The sequence below is a fragment of the Lichenostomus cassidix genome, chromosome 1Aa (genome assembly GCF_008360975.1).
Source record: "Lichenostomus cassidix isolate B80296 chromosome 1Aa, HeHo_3.0, whole genome shotgun sequence".
NCBI lineage: Eukaryota > Metazoa > Chordata > Aves > Passeriformes > Meliphagidae > Lichenostomus > Lichenostomus cassidix.
In genome coordinates, this window is record NC_139480.1 from 11,321,834 (window position 1) to 11,341,920 (window position 20,087).

The following is a 20,087-nucleotide window of genomic DNA, read 5'->3' on the forward strand; positions in this document are numbered from 1 at the left end:
TGTACTCTAACACAGAGCTTTAGGGATTAGTCTTGCACATGTGCCTAAATTTGTACATGGGAAAACAGCTAAAAGATTAATTAGCAAATCTAAGGAACACAGAGTATTTATAGGATAAAGCCACGCTAGCACTGAAAAGGGTGGGAGAAAAAAGAATAATTAAAAGGAAAAGCAGCTAGGTAAAATGGAACTATGGAAACAGTGATGAAGAAAACTTAGAAGTCTGAACTCTCTGAAATACACTAAAGTGTGAAGTGATATCTCTGAAGAAAAATATATTTTTAAAAATGAGAACTAACTTACATGTGCCATAATTTGGGAGTCTTCAAAATTTCTGAAAATCAGAATTCTTTTAGGTTATCCCTTATCTGGTGTACTCTATCACCACCTTAATGTTACAAAAACTCATTTGTTATTGATATTTGTCTTGAAAAATACCAATTAAGAAATAAAAACCAAACTCGTATTTCCTTCCCAGTCTGTATGGAAAAGAGATGTTCTTATCAGGGGCAGTTGCCATCCAATAGTAAGAGAACAGCAGTTTTGTCATGTTGGAAGGTTTGACAGCCCGTCTTGTCTCCATTGCTGTATTTGTGAACTTAGAAACTTCCTCTGCTATTGCATTCACTGGGGGCCAGAACACTCTTGGGCGAAAATCCACAGCTATAATTAGTGATTTAATTTTAATGTAGATGAATAGACAATCCTGAAGCCAGTTATTAAAATGCCATTACTTGACACAGAAGTTAGCATATTTGCCTAATGTCTGTTAGCAGAAGCTGCAGAGACCAACCCAAATGAGAATTCTGCCTGGGGAAGAAGCACAGCAACACAAGGCATCAAAAATCCCCCTGCCTCTGGGAAACAGCTGGACAGCCCCTGCCAGAAAATGCTCCAGTCTTTGCTGGGAATGCACACACAATAAGTGTCACCTCTCTGTTCTAGCAGAATCCCAGGATGACCAGAAAGTATTTCTTTTGAGTAACTTCATTTATAGCTAAAGCCCAGTGCAGTTAGGAAATAGCAAGGGGAGAAAAAACAGACTTTGTAACAAGTAGCCCTGGGGATGTCTGTATCCAACCAGTGTGGAATTAGTTCTGTATCTATTGTGTAACTCATTCAGACAGCATTCCCGTAGTAAATAAATTTTAATTTGTATATTTAATTCAGATTTTAATTTAACAGCAAGACTCAGAGAACTAAGAAATCTGGATTCAAAGGCTTAGTTAGAAAAAGAAGGGCAAAGATATCTCTGGGACCTTCAGTCTCTGGCTAAAAAAAACCTAGAAGTAGCCGCAAAGAGAAACTGAAAGTAGATGCCAAGATCATAGTAAAAATATAACTTTTCTTGGGAATATTTCAGGGAACACAATAGAAGTTAAAAGCTGTTGTTGTAAAACATAGTAGCATATCTAACTTTTTTTCCCTAAATTCTGAGAGATCTGAACTACGACCTTTCCTATTTCTTAGCCATTTTAATGACACAAGTTCATGAGTAAAAATAATACCCATGTAAATCTAAAATCTAAAGGTTTCAGAAGGCTTCAATTTTAATTCCATTTTCTTTGGCGTCACAGTAAGAGCTCTGCAACTTTAATCCATCAAGCAGCTTTGCAAAACCATCATGAAAATGTATGAACCCAAGAACAAACTCTACTCACCCAACCTTACAGCAATGATTAAAAAAAGCCCTAATTACAGCATAGTCACCCGTCAAAATAAATTAATCACTTAGGGGTGAGTGGGTGAAAAGAAGTTTGCTAGACTTCCTTAAGGAGGTGGTAATTGTCTTGGATTTTGTTAAAATACATCACTAATTATATTTTAACAAAGTCTATGTACTGTCTCCCTCTTTAGGAACTTTATGAGATGGTTGTAAAGATACTGAGAAAGGGATTTTTCAGTTTTGGAATATTCTATACTTATGTGCTTTTACTGCAGAACAAAACACACATCCAAAAATGTTCTAAATTACATATACAGATGATCAGAAATGTTAGAATAAAGTGATTTCATAAGAAGATGGCAATTGATTAGACATACTTTTATGGCAAAGTGATATGTGAGCGCAGTGAATTGAGAACATGGTGATACCACATGGTTGGTTCATGGAAGTCCACAGAACCTGCATTTAAGAATTCCTTCCAGTCTGACATCCATTTCACGCAATGAAACATGATGCTCAGGAAAGTGGTGGAATCACCATCCCTGAAAGTGTTCAAAAAACTTGTAGTTGTGGCACTTAGGGACATGGTTCAGTGGTGAACATGGCAGTGCTGTATTAACAGTTGCGTTTATGATCTTAGCTGCCTTTTCCAGTCTTAACTATTCCAATACTAAATCCTTCAAAGAAGATGTCTGCAACCCATATTCCTGGGATATGTTGGCCAGGAAATCTTAACAAAAAATTTGAAAGACTACCAGCTACATATGATCTTACCCTGCTGGTTATACTGCCAGTGTTTTGGGCCTGCCCTAAACAATACCAAAACCATAAGCTTGTTATCTTGCTGTCTTCTGGAGGTTAACAGAAACCTACACTTAAACTTACATCCAAAGAATGCCCAGGGCATGAACTCCATACTGCAGCAGGATTGAGCCTGATATCCCAGGGCTTGCAGGCTGGGGGTCACTATAGATGCAGATATTTTTTAGGCATTTCCTGAAAGATGATTGCTGTACTTAACACCAATTAAGCACTCCATCAGTTAAACACTTAAAGCTAGGTAGGGTGAATATAGGCCATAATAGTTCATTTGCAGACTCCAGAGCAGATTAAGTTAAAAAATAAGTGTTATGAAAAGATCATTGATTTTCATAGAATCATGGAATAGTTTGAGTTGGAAAGGACCTTTAATGGTCATCTAGTCCAACTCCCTTTAATGAGAAGGGACATCTTCAGCTAGATCAGGTTCCTCAGAGGCTTGTCCAAGTTGACCTAGAATGTTTCCAGGGATGGGATATCCATTACATCCCTGGAAAACTTTTTCCAGTGTTTCACCATCCTTATAACAAAAAAATATCTTCTTTATTATCGAGTCTGAATCTACCCTCTTTAAAACCATTTTCCCTTGTCCTGTTGCAACAGGTCTTTATATATAGTCATCCTTATAACCCCCATTTAGGTACTGAAGGCCTGCGATAAGGTCTCCCTGGAGTCCTCTCTTCTCCAGGGTGAACAACCCCAATTCTCAGCCTGTCCTCATAGGAGTGGTGCATCATTTTTGTGTCACTCCTCTGGACTTGCTCCAACAGGTCCATGTCTTTCTTGTGCCATGAATCCCAGAACTGGATGCAGCACTGCACGTGGGGTCTCATGAGAGCAGAGCAGAGGGGCAGAATACTCTCCCTCATGCTGCTGCCCACACTGCCTTCAATGCAGTCCAGGATGCAATTGGTTTTCTGGGCTGCAAATGCATGTTGCCAGGTCATGTCCAGATTTTCTCCCACCAGCACCTCCAAGTTTTTCTTAGCAGGGCTGCTCTCCATCTGTTCACCCCAAGCCTGTGTTGGCAGGGGGGGTTGCCCCACCCCAGGTGCAGCACCTTGCACTTGGTCTTTTTATACCTCATGAGATTCCCATGAGCCCACTTCGGGAGCTCGTCCAGGTCCCTTTGGATGGCAACCTGCTCTTCAGGTGTATCAACCAAACCACTCAGCTTGGTGTCATCTGAAAACTTGCTGAGAGTGAACAGTCCCACTGGTGATGTCACTGATGAAGACATTAAATACTGTTTTTCCAAATACGGACCCCTGAGGGACAACATTTGTCACCAGTCTTCATCTGGATACTGATTATAAACAGACATAAATTATAAACAGATGCTTCTTGTTGTATGCAGTAAGCTTCTAGTCATAAATAAATGCAGCCATCTTCTTTTATTCAAATAATAAAATATTCATATGTGTTCACATTATTATTTTGTTTAAACTTAAATTAATTTTGGCCTACCTAAAACACCCTATACCTTCATAATGTATTACTTTTCCCTGTGTATTTGCTTGTGAACCATTAAAATATCAAATGTAACTCAAATTAGGCAACAATTAGTCTTCTGAGTACTTCCCCTTAATTTATTATCAATAGTGAGTGATCACAAAAGCAAATATGTGGAGGTTTAACATTCATCATAACACTTGCAATAATTGTTCTCATAACTGAAAAATAAGGTTTGTCTTTCATTTCCTAGAGTTGTGGCTGACTCACGCAATTTTGACTGATACTTCAGCAATTCAAAGCTGTATAAACAGCAAAGACAGATCCATCTAAATGAGGGTGCTGAATAAGCAGAGGCAGGTGTGTATTTGTAGCTGGGTATTATTTCATCCCACTCTAAAAATAACTGTGAAAAGGAATGTGTTTCTGCTCTGGGCTCAGAATGTGAGTCACACCATAGCTGGAAGTATTCATCCTAAAAGCCTCAAGCTCTGGCACACCTCTTGTTTTCTGTCTGATTGTTCATTTTTACTATAATTTCCCAATTCCTCAGCAGTATTTCAACTTTTCATAACACATTTTTAAACTAGAGCTTTTCATCTCTCAGATGAGACCAGCAAGCCTCAAGAGCAAAGGACGCTCTGAGCAATGCCATCCTTCCCCACAGCCTGATGGCGCAGGCCGGCCTGGCCCAGGAGCCAAGGAGCACATCCCACTCCACAGCCTGGAGGGCAGGCCTGGCAAAGGCTTTCCTCGCCCTTCTCTGTCCACTCTGTTCTGCATTTTGGCTCTTTCCTCACACAAGGGAAGAGGGACGGGGAAGGCCAGGCAGAGGAAAATGCCAGGAAAATGCATGTAGGTCAGTCCCTGCAATGGAGCACAAGTAGAGCACAAACATGAGAGACACATTTGTAACTGCCTGGTAACTGAGGGCACTGGGTGTTGTACACAGCAGTATAGGGACTGTCAGTAGATTTGAGTCTTGTTATCATTTCAGCATGATGATTCTTGTGCTTTTTTACTACCACCCAAATGCTCTGTCTTTTTTTCTTCCACAAGGGCTTACCTTTCCTCAGGAAGCAAGTTAGGATATTGCTTCATCATCAAACACTTTATCGATAAAAGTCTTACTACTTCCTGACATAAGTGAGCTAAGGTTAAGGGGAAAAAAGTAAGCTGTTTTGTCTTCCTTATTTCCCCTTTTTTCTGCTTCTTGTGACTTTCTGACTTCCTGATCCGATCTCTGCCATCAGAGCAAACCCACCCAGTAATTTCTCTGACTCTTCCTTGCAGAATCAGGGCACTGATCAGGGTTCACACAGCTCGGGGGTGGCAAGGAACACTCGGTAATTGTCGCTGTGCCATGGCTTCCAAGCCACTTGGGCAGCCAAGTGCAGTAGGCTAGGCCAGACCATCTCCAGTGCTCAGCTGCACTCAGAACCAGCTGGCACCACTGCAGCAATCGGGAGCAGCAGCCAGATGGATTCAGCAGTGGTGCTTTTTCTGCAATGCCTGTCTGCATGGAGGCTTTGATTCAGGCTCAGCACAGAGAGCTTCACTTGGGCTTAAAATGACCTCTCTTGACTCTGTGAAGGGGTGGCAGGTGAGTATACGCTCATTTTCTTGAGTACAACAAAGAGGCTGAGTAATAGAGCAGCTGCATGTAGTCAAATCGAGGGAAAGTGTCTCCACTAGTGCCCCTTGGTAGATGTTAAGGCATAAAATACAAGAACAGAGAAGGCATGCAGAGTTCTATTCTGCACTCCACCAATCAGATTGCGTGAAACTCTTGATTCAGAATTTGCACCTTCACATTTAATAGGCTTTCATGGCCTTTTTTTCTTCTATGATTTTGTATAATTGCTTTTTGACTGCATTTATGGTACTGGTAGCATCTGACAGTGAATGCTACTATTCTCTGATGCTGTGTGAAAAAAAAAAACACTTCTTTTGCTTGTTTTAAACCTGCTAATTTTGTTGGGCATCCTCTTGTTCTCATGAAGTGGGAAGTCAAGCATCCATTCATTGATTTTCTAGGCACTTTCCCAGGGTTCTCCTGTTTTTATACATATCTGCCACATGCCCCTTCAGTTGTCCCATTTCCAAGCTGAAAACTCAAAATCAATTTAAGCAGTTCCAAGCTTTAATTGCCCTTCTTTAGTTCCCCCATGTAATTTTGAGAGGCAAGTACCAGAACAGCAGGCAGTATACAAAAGAGAGGGTACTATGTGGTTTTGTATAGTGTTATAAAGGTGTTGTCTGTTTTGTGCTCCATTCATTTCTTAAAAAAACTCCTAACTGCTGTTTTTTCTCACTGCCAATGAGCATGGGATTTATGTTTTTCTTTGGTAGGCTTTCTTTTTTTTTCTTTTTTTTTAATGATTTCTTTTTAAAAATTAACCCAAACTGGAATTATTTATGTGGTATTCCTTCTATACATACAGAAAAATTAATTTCAGTGTCTTATGATTAGTGTTTCAACAATAACCTATTGAACCAGCCCTGGCTTTGCTCAGGCAAGATGAAAAAGAGATCAGAGATTTTCCATATTCATGGCAACAAAAGTTATGGGTTTTTAACATTTAGTGTCTATATTATGCCTAGGTATCAAATTTACCAAGGATTTTTGAGAGAGTTTCCCATTAGCTCTAATGCCCTAAGTCTTAAATAAGGAATTTCAAGACACTGCAAATCTCTTCTTGATAAAAGATACAGTTTACATTGATTCTCATTTTTCTGTAATGGAGCATTTCTCCTTCATTTAAATGGCTAGTCTCTCATCCTATGTATTTTTTCCATCGGGGTTTAACTAATTTTTTTATGACACACTGATTATATCAATGTGTGCATAGTTCCTTTTTTTTATTTGCATTGCTTATGCATATTTTTGAGCTAAAGATATAGATTGATAGGTAGGTTGCAATTAATAATGTAAAACTCACATTTAAATCAATGGTCACTGGATCACGAAGCACATAAAGTGTTACATTAGAAGACAGAAGCTGGAAATTACACCGTATGTCCACTTTGAAACTGAGTAAGTTAAATTCTCTTTGGCTCCTGATCTTACAAGTGCATTTTCTTCTTATATTTTTATATATGTAACATTCACAGGGTTTTTTTTAGTGAGTTTTATCTCTGTTTCTCACTAATGCATGCAGTCAGTCAAACTGAAAGTGTCTAATATTTTAAAATAACATGAGAGTGTCCTTTAATTAAAATACCTCATCTACTCTTCAGTATATTAGCATTACTGCTAATTACTGCTGAACTCAATTTTGTATGACAATGACAAAACTAAGGAAAGGAAAAAAGCCAAGGTACTGCACTTTTAGTTTCACAGTTTGTGTCACACTGATTTATGGAATCAGTGGAAGTCAGTGCATATTTGACAAGTTTTGTGAGGGTTGAGGCCTCTGGGGCACTCATGGAGACTTGTAAAATGGCTTAGGCCAGGGAGTTTTTTAATTGAGGAATCTTTTTTTTCAAAATATGTGATATTTCAGACATGCAGTCTCCAGTAAAGCATTACTAATAAAGGTAACATGATCTTAAAGCAGTACAAAAGTAGACTTCCAACGGAGCACTGTTGGTTTTCAGATACTCCCAAAATAGCCTGTGCTGTCAGATCTTAGAAATTTGACTGTGACCAGATCTGACCTTGACATTTTTTGGAGGTACAATTTTGTGAGTGGATCGATGTAGATTTCCTTTTTCCCCTTAAACCCAAAATATTGCTCCTCTGCTTTAACTCTGGACTCAGAGAGAGCTCCCACAGTCACCCTTACAGAGACACATCTCATTGCCCTGCTGGGGCTCTGGGTTAAACTTGCTGCCACTTCATAAAATCCAAAAAATTCTGCAGTGACTCAGTGTTTCATCCAAACATCCCTAAGTCCAGGGTGAATAGGAGTGTCACTTAACACAGTGTATTTTTTCTGTGTATTACAGTTACAGAAACATCTGCTATTAATATTATTTTGTTAAACTGCTGTGAAAAATTCAGAGTATTCAGTAGTTGCAAGGCTGTTCAGTTACTTACCTGTACTGAGGTGGTCATGTACAACATTGTAAGTCCTTGGAAACACACAGGAATACAACTTCCCGTAATAATTTTTACTCTGCCTGCAAAATGTATTTTATGATGGTTTACTGTGCACATATAACATATGCATTTATTTTTGTCATGCCTATATGTGGTTACAGTATTTGTATCAGTTCCTACTCATATTTGATTGTACACAAGTCCTAAATAGTGGGCTAAGAAATTAAAAAATGGTCATATGGTCTACAAATATTTTCATTACTTGATATCCTTGCACAGGTGCTTTATTTTTTATTTTTTTTTAAGTTTCTCAGACAGCTTTCTGGACAGTATTTTTAGTTTCCCATAATAACTGCTGGAAATCTACTTGTAAAACATCATGTTCATTGACCTTCAATGCAGCTTACAGATGAAAAAAGATAACTGCATAAATAGCATATTTTCAACTTTATATCTTATATTACTATTTATGTTTCTTTTTAGAAAGCACATGCTTTTTTAAAATATTATTTAATTATGTTACTGTTCTATTTTTTACCATGTTTTTAATGATGAATTTGTGGTAGCAGTAAGACACCAGTTTTGAGATCAAATGTGCTAGAAATGTAAACGTACAGATATTGATAAATAAGAAGGGACCATGGTCCATCTAATCTAATAACCCTTCTAACAGAAAGTAGATGACTCAGAGGAAGTTGCCAGAAATTTCATGAGAGACAAATAGAAGGCAATCTGTCAGCCACCTTAAGTCTTCTCAGAATTCCTTAGTACTTTGAGATAATGTTAAGCCCTAAAGCATAAGGTTTCAGCTTTCTTTGAAAATATATTAGCATTAACTATTACAAATTTTGAGCTGGTGAATAGCAAAAATTTGACAAATATGAAAAACAACATAGTGAAAGTGTTACTGAAAACTGCAAATCTCTGAATCATTGGATGATTATTTACCTTCTAAGCAGGTGAGATAATTTGAGGGAATGAAAATGATGTAATAAATAACCAATATTCTTGTCATAATTTTGTTCCTTAAGAAACTCTTGTTTTGTGGCATAAATGTTGCCAAACTAATTTGTCCTAACTAATGATTTGAAATAAGAGAACAGCCCTGGTACACTGCCTATTTGTTAGGTATTTGGATGAGAGGAATGTAAACTTAACCTGTTATAGTTTCAGAAATTGTTAATAAGACATGCTTGTGAGAATAACTTGATCACTAGTGCTACCACCAAGGAAATTAGTTACCATTTCATGAAAGGTAAATATTCAATTTCGCAGAAAATATTTTGAACTATTCTTTATATTAGCTGATGAGCCAGATCCTACCTCACACATCCACTAATCTCAGATAAAAGAAGCAGCAGCAGCCTGTGTATTTCTGCAATCTTATGTTATTCCCTTTCTTTCCAGACAACTATTACGGCACTCCGAAGCCTCCAGCAGAACCTGCTCCGCTGCTGTTAAATGTGACAGACCAGATCCTCCCAGGTGCCACTCCCGGGGCTGAAGGCAAACGTAAAAGGAATAAGTCTGTGAGCAATATGGAGAAGACAGGCATTGAACCACCAGAGGAAGAAGAGGAAGAAAGGCCTGTGGTCAATGGAAATGATGTGACAGTAACACCAGGTCTGTTCTTCCTTCTTACTTTGCAGTGAGTTTGTGTTATTCAGAGTCCTCAGTTACCTCCTTCTGCAGTGAGAATATGCATGTTCAGGTAAGGATGTTCTTGCAAGAATGAAAGCCAGGAATCCTGAATATTAGGATTTCTCTGAAGCCCCCAAAAAATTACTTAACCTCTATTTTGGGGAGTCGTCTCACTTATCTCATCTACTGTGAAGATTTCTGTCTCTGAACTAGTCCCTTTGAACCCTCTTTATAGACCAAAGAGAAAAATACCTTCTTTCTGAGCATGAATTGTGACCTGGTTTAGATTTCTAGGTAAGAAAATCAATTGCAAGTGCCTGTTTCTCTCCGTTGACTATAGAGGGAGTCTAGAGAACTGCAGTTTGGTCAGATGAATAGTCTCTGTGTTTCAGGTCCTCTTGTTCTCACATGGTGACACACAAGATTGTCCAGCCTTTTATGAAGTGAACTTTTTAAAATTGTCATGAAGTCTTAGCAATCTTGTGGAAGACTAAAGTCATTACATTAACAAAGTTGTGACAGTTGCCACTGAAACTTAGCTGGCAATACTATCAAGAGAATCTTTTTCAGGAATGTTTTTGGAGCCTGCATAAAGCTGATAAGGTTTTCAGATGTCAAGTCCTAAAACACAACTGTTGTTTTACTCCTTGGATCACAGTGCTTCAGAAAAAAAGGGGGTCTGAGTACTGACTGGTATCTGGAGTGAGAGCAGTCCAGCCTTTTCTGGAGCAGGTAATCGACTTCCCCCTCAAAGTTTCAGCAAAACAATATTTCGCAGGACTTAATAATTCTTATTCTGAAATAGAATTTCAGAAATTATTTTGTTGTCGTTCATGTAGAAAACTAAAGAATTCAGATTTTTGTATCTCTCTGAGAAATAATGCTGTGAATCCTTATTGGTAAACTTAGAAATTCAGAAACAGATCGTTGAAGTAGAAGTCATAGACTGTCTATAGTGACAATCATATGGATGAGAATGAGAAGATAAAACTAAATATTGCAAGTTCTCTAAATGTATAGGTCACTGTGGAACAAAATATATCTATTACCTAAACTTCTAAGCTCTGTGGAAGGATTTTTGTACTGCAGAGTCTATATATAGCTTTTTAATTCCTGCTTCATTACAAAGCATATCGAATTTAATATCTTCCCATCCTGGATGAATTTGCCACATGCGTTTTCTGTAGCTGTTGCCTAACATTACATATAAGAGAAAATCCCTGTGCAGAATCCATCCCTGTCTACCAGAGGTGTCTGGGAGCAGTGGGGTGAGAGTGGGTCTGGTTCTTCCCCTTGGGCTGCCGTACTGCTCCCTGGCCACTGCCATCACACCCTGCACGAGCCTTGCTTATCCCTTCCACACAGCATGGCATCTGTTGGCGTTGCTCTGGCGCTTAGTGCCTTTCCTACACAGCTAAGCAGGAAAGGATGAAGCCCAGAGATCCTTACATAAAACATCAGCACTGCTGCTGTTGCCAGGATACTTCCACAGTGAAAGAGGCAAAGGCAGGATTTGGTCTCTGATGTGTAGTGTAGAAATCATTAGAAAGATCATTCTTTGTAGTTATTCGAAATGTGCCACATAACAGGCCATTGCTGAGGAGCAATTTCCAGGACAATACGTTTCAGCTCCAAGTGGATCAAGAGGCAATATTTACCTGCCTTTTTTTTTTAATATCTCACCTATAATTTGCTTCTCCTAGGCAAATTCTTTGTGAGCAATGACTAGGCAGCACCCAAGAAGCAGGCAGTGGCATGTGCTGTGTAACAAAATGAAATACATGAGCATGGGTGTAAGGCAGCCCCCCCTCTTCCCTCTCCTCTGCCCCCCAGAGTAATTCCTGTCGGTGTGGCCAGCAGAACAAGCAGTGCCTGTGTTGGCTCTCATGGTTTCATAAGCAGGGTTTTGTTGTTCAGTTACACTGATTGAGGACTTTGGGGATTGTAGCAAAGCAGCTCTGTACATACATGCTGTGTTGCCTTTGTTGGGCAGTGTGGCTCCCACAGACCCTGTTACTGCAGTCATTTTCTCTGTGAGCTGACAGAGGCTTAGTCACCTCTAAAATGTGAGTGCATTTGTAGTTTGTGTCTCTAAACAATCAGGAAAACCAGAATATATTAATTAATTTATTTCTTTTTAAACTCTTGATGGAGAGAATATTTTAGTTTTTATAAAGAATCAGCAAAGCTAGGACTTCTATTATTTCCAATTCTTTTAGAAAGTGTGTTCTATTTTAAATACTTCACTTCCAGGAGGAGGCTTTTATTAATTATAAGTCTCCTGGGACATCTGAAACATTGATATATTTTTTATAGATGCTCAGCAGTTTAATGGCTTATTACCTGCATATCCAAGCCTATCAGCTCAAAGGACCACTCTAACACATAGCATTACTAGGTTGAAATAGTAAGAGATCTAAGATGATTCTGAAGAAAAGAAACCCATCTTTATCAGACCAATTAAGTGATGTCTGTGGTTACAGAGATCTTTGTGCTTTTGGTATGAATTTTCAGGCAACTTTTCAGTGTCTGTTGGCATAATCCGTGTAAATGTTGATCTTTAGCAATTTTTCATTGATACCTTCCATATGCCTTGCATCATGTCCATCAGATTTCCCTGAGACAGTTCTATATGTGACCATAATTGTCTGCCCAATGCGGGTTTTTTTTCTGATTTTTGTCTCCTGTGTTCAGCCCAGAAGCCACCAGGAATCCTTCTCAATGCTTTAGGATGGGGCTTTTGGCCATTTTAGAATGGAGCACTCTCAGTCCTTCATCCTGGGTCAAGTTCTCACAGGACAAAATAGTATGATTTAGCACATGGCATTTATCTCATTCTGCTTTAGTAAATTATATGCCAAAATGCCTTACATTTTCTGTTAGAACTATTTGTCTCTGCTCTGATATAAAACAAGAAGAAAGAAGAAATTCCAAAGAGTAAGAGAGTATAGCTGGTTTAGATACACATTTTAGGGGATCATCTCTACACTTTAGAACAGTTAATTCAGCCTACAGATACAGAGGAGCCTAAATGGCTAAATTTAAATGAAGAATCTTACTATTTGCCGTGAGACACGAGAGACATAATCTGTGGATTTACTGTAGAGATGGCCAAGTCTGGAGTTAGCATTGGATTTATTACACTTATTGCAATTGTCCACATTACTTGGTGGGACATATTGCACCTGAAATAACTTTTCTGATGGACACTGTGTTGAAATTAGTGATTTCTGCAAAACTGATGCTTTAACCAAACAGGTAAAAAGAGTCTTCATCAAACTGTGATCCAAAACTTGTCAGACATTCAGGTTTTACTGCTGTTGCTGTTTATGTCTGCAAAGAATTGAGTCAGTCTCCTTCAAAACCAGCATCAGTATTTGACACTGTGTTGGTCGTGTCAAATTTGCTTTCCACTGCTGAATGATGAAGTGTCTATCATCCAAACTCCAGAAGAATCACTTTAACACTGAAGGCATGCTTATGTGTATGTATTATTCTGACAGTACTTGAGCAATGATAAGTTGCACCCAGAGAATAAAGTTCTGTCAGGCTCAAATTAATTGAGGGGTAAGATATTACATCAAATTTCAGAATTATCATTCCAGACCTTAGGAATTAACAAAAGACCAGAGTCTCAATGCTGGTTGAGTTAACTGTTCTATCAGTACACAGCAAAGACAGCCAGAGGCATGAAAACTGTGGGGGTGCGGCGGCCCGATGCTGCAGATCCCGAGTCCCCGAGGCCGGCGGTCGGCGTAATCCACGGGGACGCTGCCGAGGATGCCATCGCCTGGGACTCGGAGGAGGCCGGGCCGTAAACCGCTCTCTCCCTCCCCTGGAAAGTTTTTCCTAAGTTTATTGGTTTAAGGTTTGCTTCCCCGCCCCTATCACCGCCCCCGCTGCTTGCCCTCACTAGAATGTTCTGCTGCCGGGCTTTCCCCATGAGTTGCTTGTAATCCCCTCCCTACTTATATTTCATTTGCTCCCCCGCTTGTCCCTCATGTTGTCCCGGAGCCCCGTTGGCTCCGCCCCTGCTGTTCCTCCCCGGGAAACCCCGTATTTCCCCCTAAGAACCCCTTCCCTTTGTTCTCTCGGCGTGGAGTGGCCGCGACCCCAGCCCCGCCGGGTTCTGCGCCCGGCAGCTGCGTGGACCGCCCCACCCGAGAGCCCCCAGTGTGCCTCCCCCGCGCCGCTTCTCCTGAATAAACTGCACACTGCGGACTCTCAACTCGTAGCACTCTCTTTATCACGGGAAGCGACCAGCGACTCCACGGCGTTCCTGCCCGGCAGGCACCCGCCTCCGCCGCGTGGTCCCTACTGCTCCAAGGAGCGACCCTGGGAACACCGAGGCTGACCGCAGCCGCCTCTGGACAGAGCTGAACAGCCGGGAGGGCTGAGAGCTTGGGCCAGGTGAGGCCCCCGAGGTCTCCCGAAGCCCCGGAAGCTCGTTGGGGCCAGGCGGCCGGACCCCGCCGGACCCCTTTTACAACTTCAGAAAACAACATACACAGCTTCCGAGAGCCATGAGATTTTAAAACACACAAAAGTTGGTATCCATGGATTTTTCTAGGTGTGTTCTTTAAACTCAGTTTATCACAGCTAGGTCACATCCTGTGACCCACAGAATACCCTGTGCTCACCCAGTCTCCATGACTCCTGCTTTCCTTGTCCAGGTCAGCTCCAGGTTGTCACTGTGCCAGGAGTCTGTGGGAGCAGTGGCTCCACACAAAAGCACCTAGCCATAAATATGGCTCCAGCTCTGCGGGAAAGGCAGCAGCTCCAAGGCTGTAAAGTGGTATCCTTCACAAGAAAATACATACAGCTATATTGGCAAACCTGAGTTAAAATACTCTTGTATCCAACAGTTAGTTAAAAGGGATGGGCTCTTTCCTGTACAGAATTTAAGAAATTAGCCATTTGATACAAAAAGGGTATAAAGATACAAAATATTTTTATTCAGAAATGCTAAAACCATCCCATAAGTTACTATTTAATAATCTTTTTTTTCTTCTGCTGATATTACTTAGGTCATATAAGTTGGTACTTTTAGATGAAGAGAATAAGTTTTCAAACTTCTCTGCACGCAGCGTTAAAATAAAGGAATAAAGTGACAAGGTCCTCTTACGTGTTTAGATGGCACATTTCATGAACTAGACCATAAATAATAGAAACAATTTAAAGTGCAAGCAACAGCATTGATGAAAAAGGCTGAGACCGTAACAACATAATGACTAGTTTGTTGGGCTTATTTAAATGGTCACCGTATTGTCTACAGAATTATAAAGAATATGTCATATCAATATATATCAGTAATATTTTAGCTGCTGGTATTTGAAACTGGGTACTACAGAGATGAAGTTGGGCTATTTAAAGATAAATAGTTATTTTTAACACACAGATTATCTTGTTCTCAAAGTGCTTTGTATTCCACACACACAGCTTGCTGGTGCTTTAGTGGTGTCTATTCTGTCACTTCTCAGGACACTGTTGAGATATGGTGCTAATCTGATTTTGAAGACTGCACCATGTAATCTGCTTTGTAGTGAGACAGAAGCTCCAGGCTATTTCTAATTCAATTGATTGGGGTTTTTTAGTGACAAAAATACTTCTGGGCTCATGTTTTGGTACAATTTTAGGATCTTTGTTATATCACATGTTGTCCAAAGGTAAGTATTTGTGCTCACAGTGCATAACTGTAATATTTCAAACTTTATTTGTACATTAAAGATGCTGTGAGTTTTTAATCAGAAGTCAGTTGTTTGTTGTTTGGGGTTTTTTAATCAAATCAAAAATTATATGTGGCTATATATTAGCAGAAACAAAACCAGTAAGGTGAATATTTACCTTACATGGAGTATGGGAATGATAGATACAGAGAAGATGAGATGACACTATAGAGCTTTCAGATAAGTGTGACTGGGATGTCCACTGTGTAAAGCTTACAGTTATTAAATAGCATTAGGCAATTCCATCTTAATTGCTTGGGTTTTAGTCATCATGATGCTTTCTCCATTATCAAAGTAAGCTATTAAAAGATAATAATCCAGTAATTAATTATTCATGAGATCAGCTTTAAAATAATTATATTTTAAATTGTTAAATATAAGCATCAGGTTCCTTTTTTTCCCCGGCTGTATTTTGATAGCAATCTCTGTCTTAGAAAAGCTTAGAATATTTCCTCTGATCCTCAGGGTTTAATTTTGCCTTTTTTTTGCCTGTCATCATGATGGCTTGGATTTGTTAATATAGTTATTGAAAATCACAAATCTGACCTCTTCAAACCTGTTGAAAATACGATCTCGAGGAAGAACACATATTAGAGGTATCACGGTAAAATCCCAGGACACAGCAGTGTCACCACATCTGTGCTCTATCAGACCAATTGGCTGATCAATAGTCATTGTGTATGATGCACCTGTGCCCCAAATGAATTTGTTCTGCTGTGCTCATATCTGCCTTGTGACCTTATGGCTTATATTCAATTTAATCTGTATGTATACCTTCCTGCAGTAGAAATGTTGTCAAGACTGCAGGCAGCCTCAGGAATACAACTCACAAATCTGTTAATAATGCTTCAGGCAGATGAGGACTTTTGCTTTGCAGAAATAAGAACAAAATACCCCCAAAACTTATCAGCAACTATTACATTGTCCTATTCTCAGGGGAAGTGGGGTCCATATATCATCTTTGCTTTGCAGGAAACTTTTACATATTTGAAAACAATACAGACAGATGGATTCATGTTTCCAAACAGCATAAAATTATTGTAATTCCACATAGATCAAGCATGAGTTAAGATTTAGCAACATGGGCTGCATGTGAATGTAGAGTTGTAGATCATTACCCTGTTCAAGGTTGAATCTGGGGTTTTTTTCCATGCTGTTCTGAAGGGTTTTATGTGTCAGTGTCAAAAGTATTTTTTAAGATCATAAAAGCTATATCTACCATTTATCCCCAAGAAGCAGCATCTTTTACTATGTCATGTAAAGAAAAAAAGATTAGTTTGACACAATTTCTTCCTGAAACTCTTGACAAATATTTATGACCTTTGGAGAGTTTACATGTGGGTGTTTGGTTGCTAGTTCCAATACTTCTAGGAATTAAAAAGAAAAAGATGTGCAGTTACAGTTTCATAGGTCTTCTTTTTTCGTATAAAAAGATAAAATGGCTTAATTGAGCAAATTATTTCAAAGGGAACTTAGATACTCAGAAATTAAGAATACAAAACTATCTGAAAACCTAAACCATAGATACTTAGCTGAAATCAGGATTTCATTTGTCCTTTCAAAGTTTCTTTTCCCCATGAAGTCTAGACAGTGTTGCCATTCCTAGCCATGAGTCTGCTTATGTGGTACTCTATTTACCCTAGGTTCCATTTTATCCTGCTCTGCCAATTGAGAACAGCTGGTTCATCTGAGTTTCACCTGACCTGTTCTCTGCCCACTCCACCTTCTTTAGCCCTGTTGCTGACGTTAACTATGTTAGTCATTTAATCACAGGTGATTTTTTTTGTAGTAGTGGCTGAGGCAAAAGAGCACTAATTGCCTTGGGGTTTTTATGCGTCATAAACTATTAGCTTTCCTTCCTTCCCACATAGTAGAATGAGTCTGCTTTTGGTATTATTGTTATTATTGCACTTACAGAAACTTTTCTTGTCACCTCTAATGTCCTGACTGTATCCCACTTTCTAGACTGACTGTTCTGTTTTGCTTTTAGATGCCCATGTTATTTTTCTGTGCTCATCCTTAACAATTTAATCTAGTTTTCACCTTTTGTACAATTCTGTCTCAAGTAGCAGATCATTGCAAAGTCATGATAATTAAAATTATCTTTGATTATACTTACTATTTTTGTTTTTCATTACGACAATTTGTGCTTGCATCCTTGGTATTGTTTTTTCAATCTTTACTAGTTCTACTAAACTTTTTATCTCTTATGACTGCTTACCATAATATCAAATCTATTGTTTCTGTGGGTTATTAAAGCCTGGGCCTTTATAAATAGTTTTTATTAATGTTTTTTTGCTCTTCTTTCTTGCTGCTGTAAACACTGCTACTTAGAATATTTCACTCAAATTGTCTTCCACCTTCCTACGTGTTTCACACAAGTATCTGCATAGTTCTAGCTCTGGTTGCACTGTTAGATCATTTAATAAATTGTCATCTTCTTGAACTTTACTGTAAACTACACTGTTGATGTGTTGAAGCATTTGGCATTGGCTGTGGGAAACTAAGTCTCCCACAGGTTGTATCAGTAGTGAAATCACAACCACTTCCTGTATGGTCAACACATTGCTATGAGTTGATGGATGTCATTGGTTTCTTTGATATATGGATACAGATAAAACAATTAGTGCATATACTTTTTTTACTTGAAAAGGATCTGTAATCTGTAGTAAAACAGCAGGATAGATGTTTTAGTTAAGACATGAGACAGTATAGCTGTTGGATATGAAGCTGCCTTCTGCTCAGTGCTAGTCTGGAAGCACTCCTGGGACAGAATGAGCCAGAACTCTTTATTAGTTTCTTGTTTCAGTTTGGTTTTATTGCTTTATTTTCTTTTATTGTGTTCCAAATATAATGCATCATCAGAGGGACCCTTGTGTACATCCAACGGAATTTTTCTCTTTAAGACTTGCAGTTTACAGAGACTTGCACCCAGTAAATTCTTCACCCTTAACCTGAATATCCAAAACCTGTAATTTTTCTTCTCTTGTAGAATCAAGTGAACATGAAGAGAAGAGTACAGCTGTCTCGGGTGAGGTATCTGCCACCCAACCTTGTCCTGCACCAGGATATGGTCAGCCCGAAGAAGCAAAGGAGGATATGGATGTAACAAAACAGACTAAACCTGAAGAAAATGATGACTTGGGCCCACTGCCTGATAACTGGGAAATGGCTTATACAGAAAAGGGGGAAGTCTACTTTATTGAGTAAGTCTTATTTCTTCTATTTTAATAGCTGTATTGCATTTAACTAGGCGGGAAAATGGTTTGTGTGATGAAGTGGAGCATTGCCCACCTTCTCATTAAAACAGCAGGAATGTTCTGGCTGTCAGGGCTCCCAAGGGCTGGCAGCATTTCCTGCATTAGTGATTTAGATGGAAGCCTGCTGGGTTTTAAGATAGGTAACTGGTCTGCTTACTTTGATGGCAGGAAGTAAAGCTTTTGTTTCTTCTGTTGAAAACAAGGACCTTCTGCTCTTCTGGTGCTTTCTGCTGGGAAGGTAACACAATCACTGGGTTTGTCCTTCCTTATGTGGGCAGAGGTGGAGAGCATGAAGCTTTTTGTCAGTTAAAGGAAAGAAAGATGAGTGGACTAAAAACTAGCTAGTGAACAGTAGAGGGAGACCACGCTATATATAGAAGTGGTAAAATAAATGAGCAGACTATAAGGAGAATTAGTTATGTGTAGAAACTTTTCCGTGTTGGTAGACGATACATACCTGTTACTAATTAGTAAACTCATTGAAAAAATGGATATGAAAATTCTGTATTCTCTATGTGCTTTTGTTAAGCTACTAGAGAGCATCCAGAGGAGGACCACAAGGATAGTGATGAGTCTGGAGAGGAAGCATTAGGAGGTGCTGAGAACTTGGGTTGTTCAGCCGGGGGAAAAGGACACTCGGGGAGAACTCATTGCAGTCACAGATTCCTCATAAGAGGAAGATGAGGGGCAGACACTGATATCTTCATTCTTGTGACCAGAAACAGTACTCAAAGATATGGCCTGAACTGAGTCAGGGAAGGTTTAGATGGATATCAGGAAAAAGTTTTTCATCCAGAGGGTGGTTGGCTTCTGGAACAGGCTCCCCAGGAAAACGGTCATAGCACCGAGCCTGACAGAGTTAAGGAGGGTTTGAACACTGTCAGGCACAGGGTGTGATTGGAGTTTCCTGCACAAGGGCCAGGAGTTGGACTTGATGATCTTGATGGATCCCTTCCAACTCAACACATTCTATGATTCTGTGATCAATATACATTACCAGAATAAAAATACAGCAAATGTCTGAGCTGATACAACATTGTGTTCCACAAAACAAAAAAAGAGAATGGAAAAACTAACATTTTTATCGGTAGAACTCTACCTTGAGGTAGAACTTCTTGAGGTAGAAGTAGCATTTACGTTTGCTTTAAGGAACTGCCTTAGTTTGGAGCATTATCTGTTATTCTGATCATTAGTAGGTAAAAAAAACATTTGGTGGTATCAATTCTCTTTTAAGTCCTGTATTAATGTAAAATGTTGTGACTATCACATGAAGTCTAAACAAATGTTAAGAATAAAGTTTGTGCATGTGACTTTTTAATGAACACTGGCATGACCAACTATAGCTTCTGGCACACACAAGGCTGAAAATAGCAGTAACTATTAAAACATAAGTGTCTTCGCTGAAAAGGGCAAAAATATGCTTATTCTAGAAAAAGAATAATTATAATAACTTTGCCCAAGGAAGCAGAGAAGAACTA

The 20,087-nt window shown here is 39.2% G+C and overlaps 1 protein-coding gene across 13 annotated transcripts in view; it reads left to right on the top strand.

Moving 5' to 3' along the window:
- The window catches only part of MAGI2 (membrane associated guanylate kinase, WW and PDZ domain containing 2), a 699,878-nt gene that overhangs the window by 445,397 nt on the left and 234,394 nt on the right, over positions 1-20,087 (top strand). For 12 of the 13 annotated variants that reach the window (XM_085039895.1, XM_085039928.1, XM_085039912.1 and 9 more), the window contains 2 exons: positions 9,390-9,605; positions 18,342-18,555. In XM_085039895.1, coding sequence (XP_084896021.1) covers positions 9,390-9,605; positions 18,342-18,555 — 430 coding nt within the window. Of the gene's footprint in view, positions 1-4,777; positions 4,797-9,389; positions 9,606-18,341; positions 18,556-20,087 lie in introns of those variants that run through there. The other variant, XM_085039958.1, reaches the window with a different exon arrangement.